At 37.8% G+C, this 26,067-nt stretch overlaps 1 protein-coding gene across 1 annotated transcript in view; it reads right to left on the bottom strand.

Moving 5' to 3' along the window:
• The window catches only part of SCEL (sciellin), a 140,093-nt gene that overhangs the window by 24,184 nt on the left and 89,842 nt on the right, over positions 1 to 26,067 (bottom strand). The window contains exons 28-31 of the mRNA XM_068984367.1: positions 17,821 to 17,892; positions 15,746 to 15,820; positions 11,053 to 11,161; positions 7,728 to 7,830 (exon numbers count right to left, since the gene is read on the bottom strand). Coding sequence (XP_068840468.1) covers positions 7,728 to 7,830; positions 11,053 to 11,161; positions 15,746 to 15,820; positions 17,821 to 17,892 — 359 coding nt within the window. The remainder of the gene's footprint in view (positions 1 to 7,727; positions 7,831 to 11,052; positions 11,162 to 15,745; positions 15,821 to 17,820; positions 17,893 to 26,067) is intronic.

Below are 26,067 nucleotides of genomic sequence, written 5' to 3'. Positions count from 1 at the left end.
CCTGAACACCTAAATAAGACTTAAAATTTGCATTTGTTAAAGTTCATTCTTTGAACTTCAAAGTTCTTTGGGTTTTGACAAGCGCAGTGTCATGTGTTCACCATTACAGTATACAGGATAGTTCGATGGCATTAAACGTTTCCCCATGCTTCACCTGTTCAGCTCTCCATTTCTCCAGCCCCATTCCCCCGAAGCCCCAGAAATCACTGATCTTTAATACTTACTCTTTCTTGCGCTTTGTCTCTATGGTTTTGCCTTTTCTAGAATGTTACATAAGTGGTTTGGTTTAGTCACTAAGTCACATCCAACTCTTGCGACCCTATGTACTGTAACCTGCCAGGCTCCTCTATCCATGGGATTCTCCAGGCAAGAATATTTGAGTGGGTTGCCATTTCCTTCTCCAGGGGATCTTCCTGACCCAGGGATCAAGCCCGTGTCTCCTGCACTGCAGGCAGATTCTTTACTGACTGAGGTACCAAGGAAGCCCATTACATAAGTGGAACCATACAATATGGTTTCTTTTTCAGACTGGGTTTTTTCCACTTAGCAACATGCATTTAAGAAGTGTAGCTGTTTCTGAAGGTTTGATAACTCATCCCTTCTTATTGCTGAATATTATTCCATTGTATAGATATACCACAGCTTTGTTGAGACACTTCTTTACTGAAGGACATCTTAGTTTCTTCCAGTTTTTTGATGACTGTAAATAGAATTGCTATAAACATTTATGTGCAGCTTTCTGTATGAACATAAGTTTTCAAATTAGTTGGATAGAAACCTTGGAGCACAATTACTGACTTATGTGAAAGAACACGTTTAGCTTTGTAAGAAACTGCAAACTGTCTTCCCAAGTGGCTGTGCCATTTTGTACTTGCATCAGTAATGAGTGCGTGTTCCTGCTGCTCTGCGTCCTTGCCAGCGATTGGCATTCTCAGGTTTTAGCTTTTAGCCATTTGAATAGTCAGGAAGTAGGCTCATCATTATTTTAATTTGCATTTCCCTAATGAAAAGTGACATTGAGTATCATTCATGTTTATTTGCCATCTGTATATCTTCTTTGGTTAGGTGACTCTTCAGATCTTTTGCCCATTTTAAAGTTATGTTTGTTTGTTTGTTTCCTTAGTGGTTAGTCTTCAGAGTTCTTTGATATGCAGAACAAGTTGTTTATCAGATATGTACTTTGCAAATATTTTCTCCCAGTCTGTGGCTTATCTTTTCATTATCTTAACAGTGTCTTTCATGGAGCACACATTTTTTTAACAAATTGAACTTAAATCCTTTTTTTTATTTTATAGATTGCACTTTTGATGTTATATCAAAACACTCTTAACCAAGTTTAAGGTCATGTTGTTTTTCTCCTAAGTTTTCTTTGAGAAGTTTTGTGGTTTTGATTTTACTTTTAAGTCTATGATCCACTTTGAGCTAATTTTTGTAAAAGATGTAAAGTCTGTGTCTTGGTACTGCTTTTTTCTTTTCTGTACATGGGTGTCCAATTATCTCAGCACTGTTTAAAAAAACTATTCTTTCTCCATTGAATTCTCTTTGTACTTTTGTCAAAAATCAGTAAACTATATTTGTCTCAAAATAATTTTAATCTGTTCATGAAACCAATTATATTCAACAATGTCTTAATGAAACAAATTTAAAAGGCATAAATGAATTCGATGAAATATCACCATTCATTTGATGATGTACATTTTTAATAATATATTATGAAACAACCACAGCTTATCTCTTGTCTGCTTCTTCAACCTCATCATTTCATGCTCACTAATTCCAGCCTCCTGGCAATCTTTCTGTAATTGCCAAGGTCACACTTGCCTTAGGGCCTAAACACTTTCTTGTGGGAGACTTTCAATCCAATTTGCCTTTTATGGACCTGAAGGGTCCTTGAAGCTGGTGATCTTTCCTTTTCTCTTGGGAAAAGAGGTGAAATTAACAAATTGTAACTGTCAAGAAAGTTACATCAAGATCTGCATGTTCCTTTCAACCAGATACATTATTCATATTGCCACAAAGGAATAGAACATGTAACATTTATAAAATTCCTGTGAGAAGTCTCTTCTAGACCTGAAATGATGCTGCTTAACTGTTTACTGTCTCTTTTTGGAAAACAGAAAGGAATTAGATCCTGAGCACTGCCTCAGATGAGGTGAGCAAATGTCATACCTGGCCCATTGCTTCCACTTCAGGTGAGCATTGGTTCAGACCCACCACTGACACACTCACTCCGTTATCCAGTGAGCAGCTCCAGCCTGAGGACCAAGATGGAGTAACCATTTGGTGTAACCCACCCATTGGCAGAGACCTGAAAGCTATCTACATAGTATCTGAATATTGTTTTGCATGCGGAATAGAGGAAGCTTAAAAATCCTTTGACTGTTCTCTGTCTCTTGGCATCTATGAATTTGGATCTCATATTTAAGAGAAACAAGGACACATTTAGCCCAGAAAGTGGAATGATTTTGGCCAATCCTAAAATATCTCCTCTTGGAGTGCTTTTCCCCAGGCTAGTTCCTTCTCATCATTCAGCTGTTATTTGAAATATCATCTGACAATATTACTTTTAAATACTACCCCTTGACCTGGTTGCTGTATTTTATTTCCTTCATGGTCTTATTTGCTTTCAGAAATTATTGTGTTTATTTACATTTTGTCTTTCAAATTGCTCCTCCAACCTTTCTTTAGAATTTAAGTTCCATGAGGGCAGGAGTCTTGGCTATTTTGGTTACCATGGAGATCTGGGACATAGATTCTAAATGAAGATTTTTAAGTTATTGGAAAATGAACAAATGAATGAATGAATGACGGTAGATTATAAGCCATGCATTTTTTCCTACAGACTCTAGAATGATTGGATTTTCATGTATGAATGAGAATGTTTCAAAGGCAATGAAGTTAGAAGATCTTTCCCAGGTGGTATTTATAAGTGATGCTGATAATCAGTTTCCTCTATAAATTGAGACCATTACCTAACTGAAGAGGCATCTGAACATTTCAATAATATATCAGAAGCCATACTTCTCAAATGGCAGGACAAAAAGGTCCAGTAAACGTGAATCAGGATGGTGCCCAACAGTTGTGTTGTGACAAAGTCAACAAGCAATTCTGTAGCACATACAAAACATTCCACAACTCTTAGGTATCTAACGAAAGAGTTATCTGAGAAGGGGGTAAGCACAGATTTATGGATCATGCAGTGTTTGGGCTGGAGGGGGTGGGGTACAACAGCACATCAATGTTTTAAATCTCACATTTTAAGTAGCAGGAAATAGACTCATGAGACGAATGGCCAATGCAAGTTAATACAGGTATATATGAGTGAAAAGACTGACTTAAAACTCGACATTCAAAACACTACGATCTTGCCATCTGGTCCCATCACTTCATGGCAAATAGATGGGGGGAAAATGGAAATGGTGGCAGATTTTATTTTCTTGGGCTCCAAAATCATGAGGATGGTGACTGCAGCCATGAAATTAAAAGATGCTTCCTTTTTGGAAGAAAAGCTATAACCAACCTAGACAGCATATTAAAAAGCAGAGACAGCACTTTGCCAACACAGGTCTGTCTAGTCAAAGCTATGGGTTTTCCAGTAGTCATGTATGGATGTGAGAGTTGGACCATAAAGAAAGCTGAGTGCCAAAGAAGGGATTCTTTAGTACTGAGGTGCTGGAAAAGACTCTTGAGAGTCCCTTGGTCAGCAAGGAGATCAAGCCAATCAATTCTAAAGGAAACCTTGAATATTCACTGGAAGGACTGATGCTGAAGCTGAAGCTCCAGTACTTCGGCCACCTGATGCAAAGAGCCAACTCATTAGAAAAGACTCTGATGCTGGGAAATCTTGAGGGCAGGAGAAGAAGGGGGTGACAGGGGATAAGATGGTTGGCTGGCATCACTGACTCAGTGGACATGGGCTTGAACAAGTTCTGGGAGTTGGTGATGGACAAGGAAGCCTGGTGTGCTGCAGTCTATGGGGTTGCAAAGAGTCAGACATGACTTAGCGACTGAATAAGTGTCTCTGGGAACTGTTGAATGCTATGAAATAGGTAGAATACTAAAAATAATTTATTTACATTATACCAAATAACCAGTATATTCAGTATACACAACAAAAAAATATATATATCACAACAACAAAAAATAACATTAACATTGTTAGTTTGCCTCAATGTAGACCAAACAGTCACTTGTTTTGGTAGAGCTCTGAATCAAGCTGAGCTGGAAAATGTTCCAAATGCTCATGATTTTCTATCATAGTAAACAAGTCAGAGAGTGCCCCAGTTGTGAGAACTGGACCATCTCATCACTCATATCTAATTATAGGAGTGATTGCAATCAAATAATTAGGGATGCACAGATTACTTCTTGAATAAATTTTTATTTCTTGGCCTTAGTAAAAGAAAAAAAAAAGATTTTAACAGATTCTATCTCCAAGATTACTAGATAAATTTTATTTTGTTTTTTGAAGAATGTTCTCATAGTAGAGCAATTAATTATTTTTTAGAGACATCTTTTAATTAGTAACAGAATCCAGGGCCTGGTATTCTGAGATGTAGGCACTTGTGTCCAGGAAAAATATGCCAATCATAATTCGCTGCAAATAAAAATGAGATCTTACAAATTGTTTTAGAAATCTGTCATTCCTATGGTGCAAATAATCCCAGACATAATGAAGCGGACTTGGTAAAATCAGCAGCCCTTTTCACTTCACTCTGTATCTACCCTATTTTTACAACAGCTTTTGGTTTAATTTAATACATTATTGTAGAAGAAAGGGTCCATTAAACAGCTACCGAAGAGTGAGAATCATGCCCCTTTTAGGTTTTTTTTTGAAGTGAAGCATTCAACAGTAGAGTCCTTTAAAAATGGTATTCAAATGATTTTTAATTACTACAAAGGCATTGAGATGTTAATACACTTTCTATAAAAGAGAGGGCTACTATTCTACTCATCCTTTCCTGCCACGAATTTCAACTCTAAGGAAATTATTTCTTTTGATCCACTCTGATAGCATGTAATAAGAGAACAATAAAACATATGGCTCAATTACCACCACTTCTCATCCAGCATGAATTAATGAATATCAAATTATTATTAATTGTTTTTTCTGGCTTCCTCTCCATAGGACAATGATTACACATTGCTGTGTTTTGTTAAGTATTTAGTGTTTAACACTTTGTAGACCAGTGTCTAACAGGAACAGATGCTTCAAATCATTATATGAAAGAATCATTCTTTACATTTAGCAACACTTAGAAAATAACATGATTATCTTTTTGGTCTCCTTAGTTTGTCAGTTTTTTTATAACTGCCTTAAACTCCCTTAGAATCTCACCCTCTCTCAATGTTCCATATGCTTTCCTTAGAGAAGCAGTTCCTGTATGCATATAAAATAATTTATAAGTGTGATGTCTCAATTTTAATAATAATAATTTCATACAAGATTACTGACTTTTCAATTCCTTAAGAAAAAGCTCTTTAAAAACCAATGTTATGGCTTGAGCAGACAAAAAATTAAGTAGCATAGCACAGAATACAATAAATTATGATCACTATAATTGACAATATCAATGTCATTGAGTACTATTTATAGATGACGCACAAGAAGATTCTGTGTAACTGACAATTCGTTTTATTTTTATAAGCCATCTGTAAATATAAAGTGCTACGTAGTAGGAATAGGTATAGCATGCTAAAGAACATGTCTTTGTAGTCCATTACCATTATTTCTCATAGATCATTTACAAATCCAAATTTTTAAAAGAAAGCGTAACAAATTATAATATGTAAACTATACATGCCATGTGATTTTTACCCATTGCCAATAAATGCATGTGTTTGTATTTATAAAACATGTTCTATAAAACTTATATCTGTAATAAACTAAAGGATGACAGCAACATTAAATTGTTTAGATATCCTATCTAGTTCCACATGCTTAACAAACACAGATTCAGGTATGATTCTAAAGATCAAACAAAACTTGCTTTATAATCTGAGAGTTTTGGAGCAGAAAGTGACCTCACCTCAGAAATCATTTTGTCCATTTCCCCTCATGTTACAGATAATAGCACCAAAATCTGAATAGTTTAAGTGATTTTCTGAGGTCCATACACCTTTATACACTAACATCGTTCTGCCAGACTTTATCTTTCTGCCAAAATTTCTGTCAACATTTCTTCTGCACATAAGAAATGTACATATCTTGCTTCCTTGACAGTTTTGTCAGGATGTCAGTAACATCTGTAGATCCAAATCCCTAGGGAAACAAAGATGAGAAATTGGGAATCTTGCTCTCTAATGGAAATTGTGATGCACAGCCTAATACTGAGCAGAGATGAACCTGGTCAAGGCTGACAATGCTCACTGCCATCAGAAACATCCTTTCTTTGATGTTGGTAGCTAGACCACTTGAATTTTTTGTCTCTAAATCTAACCAGATACCAGATGGTTCCCTTTATGTATGTGACCTTAGTATAAGCAATTATATTATTTATGCAATAGCAGAATTGTTATACAAAGAGTCAGTCATTGGTGTAAAAGCTTTTTTAAATTACATGTTCTTATAATAAAAATTTTAATTCTTCAGTGAATACCTTCCTCTTGATTTTCATGTGCCAGAATTACTGAATCCACTTGGCTGAAAAATGTAAAGAAAATAAGTTATGTATACAAATTCAGTACAAAAATAAGCTTATAACTAAAGTTTTAAAAATAATTATTCATCAGTGAGGGTGAGGGTGGACTAAGCAATGTACTTTTACCACCTACTGAATTCATCACTGCGGCAAGGCTTTTGGTCATACTGTGAATATGAAGCACTGATGCCCTGTATTCATATTTATGACATGCTTGAGAGTCATGTCTTGATAACTTACATGTACTATAAAAGTACACACAGACAGGGAGGAAGACACAAAGACATCTGAGTGTTTTGGTAACCACATCTCCTAAACCATTCCATGGACTCTTGGGACTGAAAGTTTTAGAGCTGCCACCATGCATATCAAGGCCCCCTGATGTAACACTGGATCCTGATAAGGCTGTTCAATGAGGAAGAAAAAGGAATATGAGAATGGCTGGAATATGAGAAAATAGAAAGCCAAGTATGAATATAATTAGCTTTGTTCTTGTCATTGATTCTGCAGCCTGATGGAACGTGGGTTTCTGAATATTTTTCAGAGCATTTTCCAGATGTAGCCTCCAAGCACCTCATTAATATCACACATTTGTCATTAAATTCCATATTTTGGATCCCATGTAACAACCGCAGATGTTCCTTTTCCATTCGCCACCAGCAGGAAACTTTCCCTTTATACACCATTAACTTTAAAGTTTCCATTTAAAATTAACATTAAAAGGTATTTAGTTTAATAACCAAATTAAATTATAAAAGTATATTCCAGTGCAAATGTAAAAGGTCATTCACAGAAATGCACTTGAATTCTAACAATGATCTGAGCAAAGAAGATATATTTTTGTTTGCAAAAAATGGAAAATTTCCCACAATAAATGACCTACGCTTATTTGTATCTATGTCTGGTCTCATATCAGAAGAAAACATAAATTTTGACTTATTTTATACCATAAATGAAATGCTACCATTGTATCTGCAGCTGAATTTTTAATATAATTAATAAAATACTTTCCATTCTTGAAATATTTCAACAGTATTTAAAGCTCATTAATGTTAGTGATAGTTTCTCACAGAGCTCAGCACTTACCTACAACTTTAGAGTAGCAAGATTCACAATGTATTGTCTGTCTATAAATCCAAATACTGTCACCTGCTTGTAGGTTTTCCAAAGGTTGTTTGCATATTTCACACTAAAGGAAAGGTATATATAAAGTTTACATTAGATACGAAGTTTAGATTCTTGGTGAACAGGATTAAAAAAAGAACTTTTTACTTTATTCTGTATCATCCTTTATAGCAACACTCTGATGAAGAGAACCATGAGAGAAAGTAAGAGTATACTTGTCTGATCCACACACCAAACTTTCCAAACAAATTCTCTCATAAATCCCTCTACTATGGAGGTGTGCATTTCAGGGCATACCTACTACTGAAGTTTCTACCTAACTCACAATAGAGTAGATAAATATTTTCAAAAATTGGTCATGCCAAAGACAAGATCACTGTTGGATATTGCAAATAAGAACATTAAGTGTATTTATTGTTTGCTTACTAATGGAGAGCTATGCTGTCCTGATATAGTGTCATTGAGCAAAACAAACTTCTGACTCCAGACACAATTTAGGGGGAAATTTGTTTCAAGTTATGCTGGTTAAAGAGGCAAAAAAGGTTTGACATCTACCTTAAACCTGTGCTCACCGGAGCAAGTCTACTGCCAACTGGCTGGCATTCAAGTTCATCGATGCAAATTGTCATAGGTCAGTTAGACATGTTTAAGCCAGTTCAGGTAATTCTCTATAATTATGGCTATAGAGTAATCTGTCTTTTCTTAGGAGTGTAGGGATATTTTTATTCTCAATAGTATTTTATGATTAAAATGACAATGGAAATAAATCATCTAAAATATAACAAAATGGAAATTATTCCTATTGACCAAAGGCAATAATCAGGAGAATTTTCTTCTTTAAAAAGTTTTGTGCATGATAATTTAAAATAAAGAGCCTTAGACTAATTTTTGTTCCACTGAATAAATTTGAATAACTTCAAGGAAATTTTACTGCCTTATAATGAAATAATTATGAAATTTTCATGTCTTACTTTATATAGAATTCTATATATGATGGCCTAAATTTGGATTTTGTTGCCTCAAAATGAGGCATTGAATTTGTTATTACTTTGTGTCATTGCCTGAAGCTAATTGAAAGAGAAGCAATCAAGTGCCAAAGTATTGGGCTGGCCAAAAAGTTCATAACATCTTATTGGAAAACCCAAACAGACTTTTTTGGCCAGCCTAGTATTACATCTACCTGACTGAATCAGATAATTTTCATCAATCATAGAATCTATCAGCACTAGAAAGGACCCATAGATTCAGGCTGTGGTTCTCAAACTGGTTGCCTGTCAGATCTATCTAAAGTGAAAGTGAAGTCGCTCAGTGGTATCGGACTCTTTGCGACCCCATGGACTATAGCCTACCAGGCTCCTCTGTCCATGGGATTTTCCAGGCAATAGTACTGGAGTGGATTGCCATTTCCTTCTCCAGGGGATTTTCCCGACCTAGGGATCGAACCCAGGTCTCCCGCATTGTAAACAGACGCTTTACCGTCTGAGTTTCCAGGGAAGTCTAAGATCTATGTAAGAAGTCTTAGATCTATCTAAGAAGAACTTTAAAAACACCAATGCCCAGAAATCATCTCTAAGATTCATGATGTAATTGGGGCTGGTCCCAAGCATTTTATTTTTCTCATCATCTCCCCAAATGATTATAATGTTCATCCTGGCTTGAAAACCACTGGTCTGATCAGCTATGTCATTTCACAGATGAAAAAACTTAGGCTAAGCTAATTTAGGTGATTGTCCAAAGACACACGGCCACAATTAGTGTCAGTTAGAACTCAAACTCAGGTCTTCAGGTTCCTAGTTAAGTGCTCACCTAGTTATACCAAGAACTATATTGTTGACCTACCTAATACTTTTGTGAAAATTAAAAGAAATGGCATATGAAGGCACAAATTGTGAAGCATTCTACTATGTACACTTTAGCATTATTATTATTATTCTACCAAGACACTGACACTGACAAGTTGCTCAGTCGTGTCCGACTCTTTGCAACCGTATGGACTGTAGCCTACCAGGCTCCTCTGTCCATGGGATTTTCCAGGCAAGAGTCCTGGAGTGGGTTGCCATTTCCTTCTCCAGGGGATCTTCCTGACCCAGGGATCGAACCCCAGTCTCCCGCATTGTAGGCAGATGCTTTACCGTCTGAGCTACGAGGGAATCCCAAAAGAATTTTATGAAGGAGGAGAAGGAAGTGAAAGTCACTCAGTAATGTCTGATTCTTTGCAATCCCATGGACTATACAATCCACAGAATTCTCCAGACTGGAATACTGGAGTGGGTAGCTTTTCCCGTCTTCATACGATCTTCCAAACCCAGGGATCGAACCCAGGTCTGCTGCATTGCGGGCGGATTCTTTAACAGCTGAGCCACCAGGGAAGCTTACTCCACTACTACTGCTGCTGCTGCTGCTGGTAAGTTGCTTCAGTCGTGTCCAACTCTGTGCGACCCCAGAGACGGCAGCCCACCAGGCTCCCCCGTCCCTGGGATTCTCCAGGCAAGAACACTGGAGTGGGTTGCCATTTCCTTCTCCAGTGCATGAAAGTGAAAAGTGAAAGTGAAGTCGCTCAGTCTTGTCTGACTCAGTGACCCCATGGACTGCAGCCTACCAGGCTCCTCCGTCCATGGGATTTTCCAGGCAAGAGTACTGGAGTGGGGTGCCATTGCCTTCTCTGGCTCATTCTACTAAGCCATATTTAATTATAATTAATCATGCTCTCAAAGGCAGACTGAGTTTTAACTATTGTTAAGCCCATCGATCCTAATTTTATGATGTAAGAAGCCAGTAACTTTCTTCTCAAAAATTTCTTTTCCTTTTTGGATTTCATTATATATTTAATGCAATGTGGAGAAGGCAATGGCACCCCACTCCAGTACTCTTGCCTGGAAACTCCCATGGATGGAGGAGCCTGGTGGGCTGCCGTCTCTGGAGTCACACAGAGTCGGACACGACTGAAGCGACTTAGCAGCAGCAGCAGCAGCATGATTTATGAAAATGCTGCAAAAACTTTTCTAAAGAGAACAAGTGTTTATCTTTTTATAGATTTAAATATGTAGAATAAGAGTTATCAACATGTCAGTAATCAACTCAAAAGCCTAAAGTCAAGAGAGTAATTATAAACCTTGGAGTTTCAGGCTGAGAAGTCAAAAAAATATTTAAACAGTGCATTATTAATGTGCATGACAGTGTTTCTGAAAGTTTTAACTTCATCTCATATATTCCATTAGATAATTATTTTTATTCTAGTCATTTTGCAATTTTGTATGAGGATTAAATGCAAGAAACATAGCCATACCTTGAAGCAAGTCGAATGGCAGCAAATTTGTAATTCATCTAAAATCATCTTGGTTTCTGTGCCCAAGGGTTTTCGACAGTAAGTGCACATGTCTCTCTCAATGACAGACCTATAGAGATGTAAGCAGTTAAAAATAAATTTGTCATCATGAAGAAGACAGATGTAGTCCCCATAAAGTCATATGGCAATAACATGTTAATTTTATTGATACTTCAATAAACTGTGTAAAAATCATGGAAAGCTGAGGACTTACTTATCCTAGTAATAGACTGGATTCTTCTAGTTATTTCAGAATGATATCAAAGAATTAACATAAAAGACAGTTTCAACTTATTAATTCATTAGCAATCAAAAGTGCATCTGAGCAGGTTAAAGATGTTCACAGTTTCCTAACTGAACTAGGTCATAAGTACCCCCTTGAAGCTAGAAGAGGGTTTTAAATTATTAATGTACATATATCATAGAAAAATTATGTTGAAGATTAATATAAAAATTTAACTCTCAAACATTCAGTAGTACAAAAATAGAAATCCATTCAAGAACATGTTGGTAAATTCACAAATGATGGATACCCTGGACTATAGAGTCCAGAATCACCAAATTCTCCCTTGCTGATTCTCTTGGTATCATTGCAAGACTCAGAATATTAGGGTGACTTTAGTGACAAAAATTCTTTGCTATTTACTTTGGAAAAATAATGTTCAATAGTAAATAAATGATTAGCAAGCTCTAAAGCCCTCGAGTCACATTAGAGCCTTAATAAAGGGTCAATAACTATGTGATTCTTATCCTTTTGGAAGGTCTTAGATAGTTTTAAATAGCACCTTGGGCAGAGTTTACTAGTCTCAGGGTGTTAGCATAAAAGCCTAAAATTTCCAAAGCACCGGGGTAGTGAAGTAAAATAGCTAATACTTATAGTGCTAATATGCTTAACCTGTGCAGCACATTTTCCATGCACTTTGCATATATAAACCTGTCTATTCTTTATAACAGCTCTGAGAAGCAGGTTACTCTTATTTTTATCATTATTGTACACAAGAGGAAGCTGAGGCATAGAAGGGTAAGTCATGCAGCCAGTGAGGGGCAGAGGCAGGATGTGAATGAAAGCAGAGTGGCCACAGAGCCCTAGGCTGCCTCTGGGCCTGCCCGTTGACTGGGCTCACAAGATGATAAGAAACTGGTTATGCCCAGAAACCACAATCAATCCTATCATCAGGACCAGGACTCAAAGCACAGAGGAGGGAAAGAGGATGGGAAGAAGGGGTAAGAGAGGCTCCTCTCTCCACGGAATTCTCCAGACAAGAATCCTGGAGTGGGTAGCTATTCCCTTCTCTGGGGATCTTCCTGAGGCAGGAATTGAACTCTGGTCTCCCACACTGCAGGCAGATTCCTTACAAACTGAGTCACTGGGAAGCCCACACATATGTACACACACGCTTAAATTTCCCATTTAGACTGTAAACTCTTCAAGAGTAGAAAGCAGGCACTCTCTGGCATCCTTGCATTCCAGAGACACTGAGAGAGGAGCTGGGAATATAAAGAGCGAGAAGGTCTCCTTCAGGGAGACGTTGCTTTCCACTAGGGTAGCCAGGTGGCTGGATGATCACCATGTATTACGGACATGTGAAGAGTTAGGAGAGCACAGCCAGATGAACAGCTAATCTCTGGGGTGAAGTAGGAAAGGCTTGTCAGCATAAATGCCAGGTGAGTTAAAACTTGAAGGTGAAGGAGCTCTCAAGGGGAGGTGGGGAGGGGCATGATGGAAGGGTTCTAAGCAGAGTGAACAGAACGTGCCAAGGTGAGACACAATGAGGGTGGCTGGAGTGGTTGAACTTTAGTCCCTATTCAGCAGGACAAGGTGCTGAAGGCCCATAAATCCTGTGCAGAGGATTTGATCTTTATTCTATAAAGCAGTACTGGCCAATTTACTGTGTGTGTGAGCTTAGAACGTAGCACTTTTAATGCGTTTTCCAATACAATCATTATTATAAACTTAATATGCAGAAAATGATTTGAAACCACTTAAAGTGACAAAAGTACATATAACGACTTAAAACTCTAATTTATTAAGAATTTAAATTGTGATCATAAACTGAAGCAATGTTTAGTTCTTGGGTACAATTAGGAAGAAAACATACTAAATTTAGTGTTTGCCCTAGTACTGGGTCTCTCAGTCATAAATTTTCATACCCTAATAATTTAATGTGTGTGCATGCTCAGTCACTCAGTTGTATCTGACTCTTTGTGACCCCATGGACTGTAGCCCACCAGGCTCATCTGTCCATGGGATTTTTCACACAAGAATACTGAAGTGGGTTGCCATTTCCTTCTCCAGGAGATCTGTTTGACTCAGAGATCAAACCCATGTCTCCTGTATCTCTTGCATAGGCAGGCAGATATTTTTATCACTGAGCCACCTGGGAATCTCTTATTATATATATAGTAGTATATATATGTCAGTCCCAGCCTCCCAATTTATCCCTTCCCTCCCCCATCCCTTGGTAACTATGAATTTGTTTTCTACATCTGTGACTCTATCTCTATTTTGTGAATAAGTTCATTTGTACCCTTTCTGATTCCCCATATGACAGACACCATATATTTGTCTGTCTCTGACTTAGTTCACTCAGTTGATAATCTATAGGTCCATCCATGTTGCTGCAGATGGCATTATTTTGTTCTTTTTTTATGACTGCATTAATGCTGCTGCTGCTACTGCTTCAGTCATGTCCGACTCTCTGCGACCCCATAGATGGCAGCCCACCAGGCTTTCCCGTCCCTGAGATTTTCCAGGCAAGAACACTGGAGTGGGTTGCCATTTCCTTCTCCAGTGCATGAAAGTGAAAAGGGAAAGTGAAGGCGCTCAGTTGTGTCTGACTCTTAGCGACCCCATGGGCTGCAGCCTACCAGGCTCCTCCGTCATGGGATTCTCCCAGCAAGAGAACTGGAGTGGGGTGCCATTGCTTTCTCCAACTGCATTAATGACTTGACTTTAAATGGGATTGACATGATTAGATAAGAAGTGTGGGGAAACAGCTAATTTCTCACAATAATCAACAGAAAATGTTACCTGACTGTCAACAGAGAATTGATTTTTGCTCTGGTGACTGAAAAAATTTCAAGGACCACTTGGGGAACAGGAGTGAAATTCTTCATTTGAAGAGCAATACTTTAGTGAAGGATGTTTTCCATCACTTAAGCTAACCGTTAAAATATGAGCCCACCAAACTCTGAAGTTGCTGATGCTCTTACTAAGATCATACTGTTAGTCAAAGATCTTTTCAGAGTATTTTGAAAAATCTAGTTCTGCTTTTTTTTTTTTGCTTATCTAGACAGTATTTGTGGTGCTCACGTAGTCACATCAAAGAGCTATGACTTAAAGGTAAGACACTCATAAGACCCTTGGTAATACAAGATCTCACAAAAGTGACCAAAAGAGGATATAATTTTGATGCCTGGTTCATCTGTGTTTCCCTCAGCAAATGGGACATAGGTGTTTTGTTTTGTTTTGTTTTTTCCTGGAGTCATTTATTGAGTATCCATGAGGTGCCAAGGACTGTGTTCCAAGCTGAGGCTGTGCATAAAAATATGTCCTGACCCTCAGTGAGCCTTATTTCAGCACCAGCGATAGAGAAACACCGTCAACAGAATATCGGACATTTGCATTACAGCTGGTTTCCAGTGGTTGGGTTGCAACATGAATTATTTATTTTCTTTTTCTCTGCTGGAAGTCTGCAGACTCGTGTCACATGAGTGTCACCTATTTGCCCCACTGAGCATTACATGGTAAAAGAGAGTAATCAAGAGCAAAATTCTGGGGTCAGTTTACTGGCATTAAATTGATGCTCACTCTAACCCTCCCTCCTGGGCACTGAGCCCATGCTCGGAGTGGGTCGTAGCAGTGCATCCACGCAGCTGTTTGTAAGGTGAGCTGGCTCTAGAAGACCACAAGGAGAGAGGGCTGAGGACACGATCTAGGGATGCAGTGAAGCCTAGAGGCTAATAATGTGGGGGCTAATAAAGCTCTACTGGAACGAAGTACATCAAAATCAGAGAATGACAGCCAGGAAGCCAAGCAACAAACTCCTGGATGCAGAGGTGGTTGTACTTCCTTCCACTCATACAATCAGCGGTAGAACAGTCACTCTCAGGAGGGACATCTTCAAGTTCAATGGACAATAAGAATGCTATATATATATATATATATATATATAAAATACTTGTAATACTTTAGTATATATATAAAACACTTGTAATACTTTAGTATATATATAGTGTATATATATATATACTTATAATACTTTAGTATATATATGCATATATATACTTGTAATACCTTAGTGTATATATATATATATACACTAAAAATATTAAATATATATTATAAGTGAGTACATGTATACATATCTAATAAAAGCATATTATTTATAAAAGTAAATATACACATATATATGTAACCCACCAGGCTCCTCAGTCCATGGATTTCTCCAGGCAAAAATTCTGGAGTGGGTTACCATGCCCTCCTGCAAGGGATCTTCCTGACTCAGGGATCGAACCTGGATTTCCTGCATGGGCAGGCAGATTCTTTACCATCTGAGCCACCAAGGAAGCCCAAGAATATATATGTTTATTAATATATGTGTGGATATGGGTATATATATACTTGTATGAATGGAAGTACAAATATACTCACCTATCTGAAGTCGAATAAACAGTTTGTATGTATTTTCCAGAGACAGTCTCCTGATATCCATCCTTTGGTGATTTGCTAGAAACAAGCACATACGGACATGTGAGAACTGGGCTATTTCCCTAGTGTTGAAGTATTGATGTATATTAATACCCCTATGTAGGCAAGGAAGCGCGCGTACACACACACACACACTCGCTATTGTTATTCTTTGTGATGTTATGTCAGGACAATGTACTAACCCTTTTTTTTTAACCTGGAGAAGTATTGATATGCAAGTTACCTCCAAGGTGACATAAGTTGACATATACACCTAAATAAAGAATGAGGCAAGGAGAGCGCAAGCACAAGTGTAAGCAGGAAAAGTAGTTATCATTTTTCATGAAATTTGTACTTGCACCTCCTTTATTTTTACTAAAAGAAAGCTAACTGTTGTTCTAACATAAAGAATATACACAAAGTATGACTATACTCATTGCAAGCAAATATAGACAGACATCATTCACGTAGAGAAATACTCTTGAACTTTTAGGGGAAACTTTGGAAGCTTTTATTTCTACATGAAAACATCCAAGAATTTTTTAGAATAAAGCAAAAAATATTTTAACTTTCAAAAGTCCTCTTTGTTCCTTTTCCGCTCCAGTTTGTAAATGTCATTCGCTCCTGGAGACAAATGAAGAGTGTGTTGCGCTAACCGGCTGGCTGCCTGTAATTGCCTCCCTGGTAAGTATGCTACCTAGGAACATATGAGGACCAGAAGCAATGTGTTCCTATTATTTCATACAGTGAGGGGTAACTCCACATGCCTCACCTGCGATTTTTTAATGAGAAATTTCTCTCTCCCTCCAAACAACCTGCAGGCATTTGCAGTCAGAAAGAGAAAACTGCTTTATGGAACACAGAGCCCACAGTACTAAATGAGTTTGTGCATATTGACGCGTGACACGTATACAGACATTCCCATTTTATGGGTCAGAAAATTGAGACTTGAATTGAGACAGGAAATTGAAGTCAAGTGGCTTTGCTGAGGCCACATGGTCAGTAAATGACAAACTCAGATTTGATTCTAAATCACTGTCGATTTTAGGGAGAATTGGATTAAGCAGGAAAATCAAGGTTGAGGTTGCATTTCACATGGAAATTTATTCTTGGGTTTGAAAAATCCTTTTGAGGGGGAAGGCTGCTCAAATCCGGACACACTTTGAATTTATGGCGGCTCCACACCCACCCCGTACACTGCTCTCTGGTCTCTCTGAACTGGGTGATGATCAACACGTATACAACCTATAGTCCATCCATATTTAAATGCCCCACTGTTACCCTATCCACAATTAGGCTAATTCTTTTTTATAGACCCTGAAAAACTGAGTAACTTGTGAATCCCTGATCTTGGTGGACATTTTCCTCGACATCCATCACATCAGGCAGCAGAGTTTCTGGGCTTGAGCATATTTACTAAAAAGTTATACCCCTTGTTTCAGATTAGAGGTGAACAATAGAAACAATTAAAGTGTGACTCCAAATTAACACAGGAATACTTGTGTGATTTTATAAGGTTCGTTATGGGCATGTAGGTTTATTTGACTACTTTCAAATAACTATCCTATGATGTATACATGTGTTATATTAAAATATTATTTAGTTTGTCCTATGACTTTGTATGATTATTTGACAACTACTTAAAAATATGACTTCCCTGTAGCTCAGATGGTAAAGAATCTGCCTGCAACACAGGAGACCTGGGTTTGATCCCTGAGTTGGGAAGATCCTCTGGAGAAGGGAATGGTGACCCACTCCAGTACTCTTGCCTGGAGAATCCTGTGGATAGAGGACCCTGGTAGGCTACAGTCTATGGGGTTGCAGAGTTGGACATGACTGAGCGACTAACACTACTACTGCTAATAATGGAAAGATTATAAAGAATTATTCATATATATCTAGAACTCACTACTCTTTTAAATGGTCCGTTATTTGAAAAAAATAAGCATACCTTAAAAAATGACATTTCTTCTTAAACACAGATTATTTCAAAATTATAAAATACATAAAGCAAAATACTTCAAATAAATTTCCAGTACCTATTCTCCACGTACGTCCTTGTGTACACAACTGTATCCTTTGATCCTGCATGCCTGGTTTCAGCATTGGAGCTGCAATACAAACCATTTGACTTTATGTTTAAAGTTTGTTTATAGGATAATCAAATCAACAAGACAATTATCCAATCCAATGAAAAAATAATGCTCATATATGCCTTCTAAACTATAACCTTTGAAATATAAATGTTAAACTGGTATTAATCCATTTCTGAAAAATTTATTTATGTTTCCCATTTTGTCTTAACTTCTACTGTCTTGGCCTATTTCCAGAATACTACTATGAAAATCGGTCACTCGGGAAGTCTATTGTAGACCATAATGATTACTTTGAATATTTGTGTACTATGTTTCAGTGTCTATTACCCTAATGTCTCATTCATACTTCCAAACCATTGCTTTCCCCACAAATCTCAGGCAAAAAATGGACCTTAATCAACCAACATGGTAACACCTGATTCAGTGAAACCTTTAAATCTATGTAAGGAAGTCAGTTCAATGTCACAATCATGTTTTTTAAAAAATTACAGACTTCTAAGGAAAAATCACATCTACATTTATTCATAACTGACAGCTTACCAATGACCAAGATGTTTACTCAACATCTTTGTACAAGCCTATAAAGCCACTGGTTAAAATTAAAAATTTCTGCATTTCAAACAAATATCATATATTAATGCATATATATAGAATCTAGAAAGATGATACTGATGAACTTATTTGCAGGGAAGCAAAGAGAACAGACTTATGGACATGGGTAAGGGGGGAGGAAGGAGAGGGTAGGACGAATGGAGAGAGTAGCATGGAAACATATGACTAACATATATAAAATAGATATCCAACGGGAATTTGCTGTATGACTCAGGAAACTTAAACTGGGGCTCTGTAACAACCTAGAGGGGTGGGATGGGGAGGGAGACGGGAGGGAGGTTCAAGAGGGAGAGGTCATATGTGTGCCTATGGCTGATTCATGTTGATGTATGGCAGAAACAAACACAATATAGTAAAGCATTACCCTTCAATTAAAAATAAATAAATTTAAAATTAGAAAATTTTATTGGAACAAAAAAATGCACAAAAACAACAACAGCAAAATTCAAAAATTTTCTGTATTTCAAAGGAAGGATCAGGTGGCATGTGGATGTTTTCTTTAAAAAAAAAAACAAAAACAGGATATAAAAAAGCCAGAAGGAGAATGGTCCTGTCATTTATTCTATAATTGACCACAGTACCTGAGTGTCTTCCTGGCTTCATAAGAATAGGCAGCTGTTCTAGAGGATGGGCTGATTAAATTCTCAGTAGATCCAGTAACCTGGCCATCTTGCCTGAGAAAGCAAATGCAAATATTTGGCACTTAAAATCAAGGCCACTTAGAGGATTTTTGTTTTATTAAGATTCTGCTCAAACAACATTTTTTTTAAACATACAGTAAAGCTGTTTCTGTTTGCCTGGTTTCTGCACATAAACACAGACAGAATACATGTACTATTTTACTCTTCCATAGACACAACTGTCTTCCCATTATGAATAATCTATAGGCACGTGTCACATTACCTAACAGTAGGACAGAATACTTTTTTAACCAAGGGCAGGAACTGTATGAACCTGGTTGCAGTAACATTCTCACAGCACCAATGCCATTTTTGAAAGTTTTTCATGTATAACATATCTGGGAGTTTATCTATTTAATGAAAATTATCTGAGGGTTGCTTTGAGAAATTCCGGTTTCTGTTTTAACGGAAAAGCAGTACTTTGAAGATCGCTAAAGAACTTTGACCTAGATTTCTGCTAATCTAAAAATGTCACTATGCTCAACAAAGTGTAGGCATATTTGCTTTTTCCTATGAAACAGTGGAAAATTAATGCAGGCATAGTGAAAGCTTTAGCTCGTTTTCTTTCCTCATGTTAGAAAACTCTGACAGAGGCAAGACATAAAAATCAAGAGGAGAATTTAGATCTCAATCATGATTTATCATTCTTGCCTGGACTGTTCCTTCCATTTCCAGGTAGCTTTTAAAGAAGAGAAAAACAATTGTTCACATATTATCCTCTCTGGCATGTGGAAAAGCATCTTCTAGATTTAAGACAGATGTTTCAAAAGACACTTGGCAATGAGAAAGCAGAATGAATATTATTAGAAGATTCTCAAATGTGATCATTTATGTCATTTCGGAACAACAGACCTAGCTAGGCACTATTTGGAAATATTCAGATCATATAGTAAATAATACAAAACCCAATTTCAGCAAATAGTTTGAAAGGACAAAGGTTGTCAATGAGTGTGAAATGTGTTTGTACTGCCTCAGAAAGGTAAAATCTCACATTACCAGTTTGTGAAATCTGTAGTAGGAACAGGAAATACTTGGCAAACAGTTCTGATAAGGATTGAATTGTGTCCTGCCAAAAATTCTTATATTGAAGCCCTACACCCCAATGTGATGTGGAGACAGGGCCTATAAAAAGGAAATAAAGGTTAGGTGAAATCATAAGGGTGGGGCTTTAATCCCATAGGACAGGGTGTCCTTGTAAGAAGAAGAGGTACTAGAACTTGCTCTCTCTCTGAGGACACACAGAGGAAAGGCCATGTGAGGACATAGTCAGACACAGTCATATGCAAACCAAGAAGAGAGTTCTCATCAGAAACCAATCCTGACATTGGTCCTCATGCATTTGATGTTCTTGCTACATCGTGAAAGGATTCAGAGATAGGTAAGAAGTAGATTTATTTAGAGAAAAGCACAGACAGTGTGTGGCCATCTCAGAAGGAAAGAAGAGAGAGGCTCAAAATGTAGTGTGGTTAGTTTTTGTAGGCTGGGTAATTTTAGAGGCTAGTGAGTGGAAAGATTACTCCAATTATTTGGGGGAAGGGGTGGAGATTTCTAGGAACTGGGCCACTGCCCACATTTTGACCCTTTATGGCTGGCCTCAGAACTGTCATGACGCTGGTAGGTGTGTCATTTACCATATGCCAATGTAATTGGCCACCTCATGTGAAAGTTGACTCATTGGAAAAGACTCTGATGCTGGGAGGGATTGGGGGCAGGAGGAGAAGGGGACTACAGAGGATGAGATGGCTGGATGGCATCACGGACTCGATGGACGTGAGTCTGAGTGAACTCTGGGAGTTGGTGATGGACAGGGAGGCCTGGTGTGCTGTGATTCATGGAGTCGCAAAGAGTCGGACGACTGAGCAACTGAACTGAACTGAACTGAATGTATTACAATGAGCATATAATGAGGCTCAAGGTCTACTGGGAGTTGAATCTTCAGCCATCTTGGACCTAGTTGGTTTTAACCAGTTTTTTCATGTCCTATGGCCATGTCATTCTTTTTAAGGTTTTACTCTGTGCCCTTCCTCCTGTTTCAACAGTATCTTGATCTAGAATTCTAGTCTCCAAAAGAGTGAGAAAATAAATTCTGTCTTTTAATGCCTGGTCTGTGGTATTTTGTCATGGCAGCCTGAGGAGACTGACACAAGTAGCATTTCCTAGTTGTGTTTACAGTGAGACTAATGACAATACTTTATAATCATCAATAAAAAAAAGATGTTAGTAAATAAATGTGGAATGTGGAACAGCAAATTCTTTCTTGGATTTGTTCCTCTTGTAATCTGGGAGGATAATACACTTTTTAAAAAAGAAATCTTTTATTTTGGATCATTTTAAAGGTATAGAATAATGGCAATGATAGTTCAGAGAATTCCAGTATACTCTTCACCCAGCTTCTCTTAATTTTAACATCTCACACAACCATGATCCATTTGTCAAAACTAAATAATTACCGTTGGTACAATGTCATTAGCAAAACTACAGACTTATTTCTATTTTACCATTTTTTTCAATGATGTCCTCTCTCAATTTCAGATCCAAATCAGGATACTACTTTCACATAATCACCATGTCTTAGGGTCTGTGATAGTTGATAAGCCTTTCTTTATCTTTCATGAGATGGTGATAGATCTTACTAAGGAAATTCTATCTTAATGCCAGTAAGCGGTAACACTAATTTTTAAAATTATTTAGAATCATAGAAATAGTTAGAGAAACAATTCTTTGGAAACCAATTAAATAATCTGTAGTGCTTTTAAAAGTGCTTTTAAAAAGGATTACTCTCCAAAATATATAAGCAGCTCATACAGTTCAATATCAGAAAAACAAACAACCCAATCAAAAAGTGGGCAGAAAACCTAAATGGACATTTCTCCAAAGGCATACAAATTTCCAATAAACACAAGAAAAGATGCTCAATATTTCTCATTATTAGGGAAACGCAAATCAAAACTAAAATGAGGTATCACCTCACACCATTCAGAATGACCATCATCCAAAAATCTACAAAAAAAAAATGTTGGAGAAGTTATGGAGAAAAGGGCACCCTCCTGTACTCTCAGTGGGAATGTAAACTGATATAGCCATTATGGAAAACAATATGGAGATTTCTTAAAATACTAGGGAAAATCTACCATATGACACAACAATTCCAGTACTTGGCATATACCCTAAGAAAACCACAATTTTAAGAGACATATGTAACCCAGTGTTCATTGCACCAATATTTACAATAGCCAGGACATGGGAGCAACCTAGATGTCCATTGACAGGTGAATGATTAAAGATATGGTACATATATGTGATGGAATATTACATATATGGAATGGATTTGAATCAGTTGTAGTGAGGTAGATGAAACTAGAACCTGTTACACAGAGTGAAGGAAGTCAGAAAGAGAAAAGCAAGTATTGGAATATATATAGGGGATTTAGAAAAGTGATCTTGATGAACCTAGTAGAGAACAGAGTTGTGGACACAGTGGGGAAAGGTGAGGGTGGGATGAATGGAGAAAGTGGCATTGATGTATATACACCATCATGTGTAAAACAGATAGCTGGTAGGAAGTTGCTGTGTAAATTCCTGGTGCTGCATGACGACCTAGAGGAGAGGGATGGGGGAGGGGAGGGAGGCTCAAGAGGGAGAGGAGAGATATATATATAATTATTATGTCTGACTCACCTTGTTGTACGACAGAAACCAACACAACATTGTAAACCAATTTTCCACCAATTAAAAAATTAAATTTAAAATGTTACTGGGTCCCCACATTATTCTGACTTAATTGGTTTAGTGTAGGGCTTCCCAGGTGGCGCCAGCAGTAAAGAACTCGACTGCCAATGCAGGAGACATAAGAGACTGGGGTTCAGTCCCTGGGTCAGGAAGATTCCCCTGGAGGAGGGCATGGCAACCTACTCCAGTATTCTTGCCTGGAGAATCCCATGGACAGAGGGGAGCCTGGTGGGCTATAGTCCATAGTGTTGCAAAGAGTCAGACAAAACTGGGGCAACTTAACAGGCACATGACTTGAGTACTTGGATTCTTTTAAATCTCTCCAGTGAGTCTCACATGTAAGACAAGGTTGAGAACCACTGCCTTAGAGGCAATGTGACATTTTATCCAAAAGAGCACTGATTGTGGTCCTTGGATCAGCTGGTGATTCTGATATCATTGCAAAGGAGAACTCTCCACCAAAGTATTCCTCTTAAACGCCTTGAATAATGTTCATAAAAAAGAGCTTATGGCTCACAGTGTTTTTTGCTGGATAGCTTTATTATTAAGTTATCCTTCACTGAAATAAATTGCTGAATTGTAACTTAGAATCAATGGTCACAGTTTCATTTCTAAATTAAATAGCTTCATAAACTATAAACTAAATATTGTGTTGGAACTTACAAAATTCCGAATGGAATTTCACTTGAGAAAATGTTTTCTGCAGTGGAAGTTTACCTTGAAATTTTAGCTATCTAAAACTTTTATACACAGACATTTGACATGAGAACATCAAATGGTACTGCTGATTTAAGAAAACTGGTAGTTCCTCAAATGGAGTTACTATAGGATCCAATAATTCCACTCCCTAAGTATATACCCTCCCTAAGTCCATCCTAGAGGAAATCAGTCCTGAATGTTCATTGGAAGGACTGATATTGAAGCTGAAACTCCAATGCTTTGGCCACCTGATGCGAAGAACTGACTCATTTGAAAAGACCCCGATGCTGGGAATGATTGAAGGCGGGAGGAGAAGGGGATGACAGAGGATGAGATGGTTGGATGGCATCACTGAGTCAATGGACATGAGTTTGGGTAAACTCCGAGAATTGGTGATGGACAGGGAGGCCTGGCATGCTGCAGTCCATGGGGTCTCAAAGATTCAGACACGACTGAGTGACTGGACTGAACTGAAATGAACTGAACTGAAGTATATACCCTACCAAGAGAAATGAAAAAACTCTACACAAAACTTTTATATGAATGCTGATCACAGCATTGTTCATAATGGTGAATTACAATCTGATAGTGGAAACAACACAAAAGCCCATCAGCTGATGAATAGATAAAATTCTGTCTATTCACATAATGGAATATGTGAAATTTGGCAATAAAAAGAAATACTGAGACATGTTACAACGTTGGTGAATTTTGAAAACATGCCATGTGAAAACAGTCAGTCACAAAGGACCACATAGTTTATGATTCCATTTATATGAAATGTCCAGAATCAGAAATTGAAAAAGACAGAAAGTAGCTTAGTAGTTGTCCAGAGCTAAGGGCTGGGGGAAAATGATACATGACTGCTAATGGGCATGTTGTTTCTTTCTGAGTTGATGAAAATGTTCTAAAAGTGATAGTGGTGATAGTCTACAAATCTGAATATACTAATCAGATTGAATATATATTTGTGGATATCCAATTACTATACAGAGTAAATACATTCATAAAATAGAATAAGTCTCAGTTTAACAGATTTATTTAGATTTCCATTGTCCTGTTTGACTTAACTTTGGCAACCTGACTCCAATTTCTTTTTCTTTTTTTTAATTAATTTTCATGAGGGTATAGTTGCTTTACGTTGTGTGTTAGTTTCCACTGTACAGCAAAGTGAATCCATTATGCATGTACATATTTCCCTCTTTTTTGGATTTCCTTCGCATTTAGGTCACCACAGAGCACGGAGGACAGTTCCCTGAGCTATACAGTGTCAGGGTGCTTAATCACTCAGTCATATCCAACTCTCTGCAACCCCATGGACTGTAGCCCACCAGGCTCCTCCATCCAGGGGATACTCCAAGCAAGAATACTGGAGTGGGTTGCCATTTCCTTCTCCACTGCTATACTGTGGGTTCTCATTAGTCATCTGTTTCACACATAGTAGTGGACATGGAACAACAGACTGGTTCCCAATTGGAAAAGGAGTATGTCAAGGCTGTGTATCATCACCCTGCTTATTTAACTTATATGCAGAGTGCATCATGAGAAATGCTGGACTGGGTGAAGCACAAGCTAGAATCAAGATTGCCGGGAGAAATATCAATAACCTCAGATACACAGATAACACCACACTTATGGCAGAAAGTGAAGAACGAGAGAGGCGCTTGATGAAAGTGAAAGAGGAGAGTGAAAAAGTTGGCTTCAAGCTCAATATTCAGAAAACTAAGATCATGTTATCTGGCCCCATCACTTCATGACAAATAGATGAGGAAACAATGGAAACAGTGACAGATGCTATTTTGAGGGGGTTTCAAAATCACTGCAGATGGTGACTGCAGCCATGAAATTAAAAGATGTTTGCTCCTTGGAAGAAAAGTTATGACCAATCTAGACAGCATATTAGAAAGCAGAGACATTACTTTACCAACAAAGGCCCCTCTAGCCAAAGCTTTGGTTTTTCTAGTAGTCATGTATGGATGTGAGAATTGGACTATAAAGAAGGCTGAGTGCCAAAGAATGGATGCTTTTGAACTGTGGTGTTGGAGAAGGCTCTTGAAAATCCCTTGGATTGCAAGGAGATCCAACCAGATCTCCAACCAGATCTATCCTAAAGAAAAGCAGCCCTGAATATTCATTGGAAGGACTGATGTTGAAGCTGAAACTCCAATACTTTGGCCACCTGATGCAAAGAACTGACTTATTTGAAAAGACCCCGATACTGGAATGATTGAAGGTGGGAGGAGAAGGGGACGACAGAGGATGAGATGGTTGGATGGCATCACTGACTCAATGGACGTGAGTTTGAGTAGGCTCTGGGAGTTGGTGATGGACAGGGAAGCCTGGCGTGCTAAAGTTCATGGGGTCACAAAGAGTCGGACACGACTGAGCAACTGAACTGAACGGAACTGAGTGTATATATGTCGATCCCAATCACTTAATTCATCCCACCTCCCCTTCACCCCTTGGTATC

Source organism: Capricornis sumatraensis, chromosome 12 (assembly GCF_032405125.1).
Source record: "Capricornis sumatraensis isolate serow.1 chromosome 12, serow.2, whole genome shotgun sequence".
In the NCBI taxonomy this organism is placed as follows: domain Eukaryota; kingdom Metazoa; phylum Chordata; class Mammalia; order Artiodactyla; family Bovidae; genus Capricornis; species Capricornis sumatraensis.
This window is presented reverse-complemented; position numbering and strand designations above follow the sequence as displayed.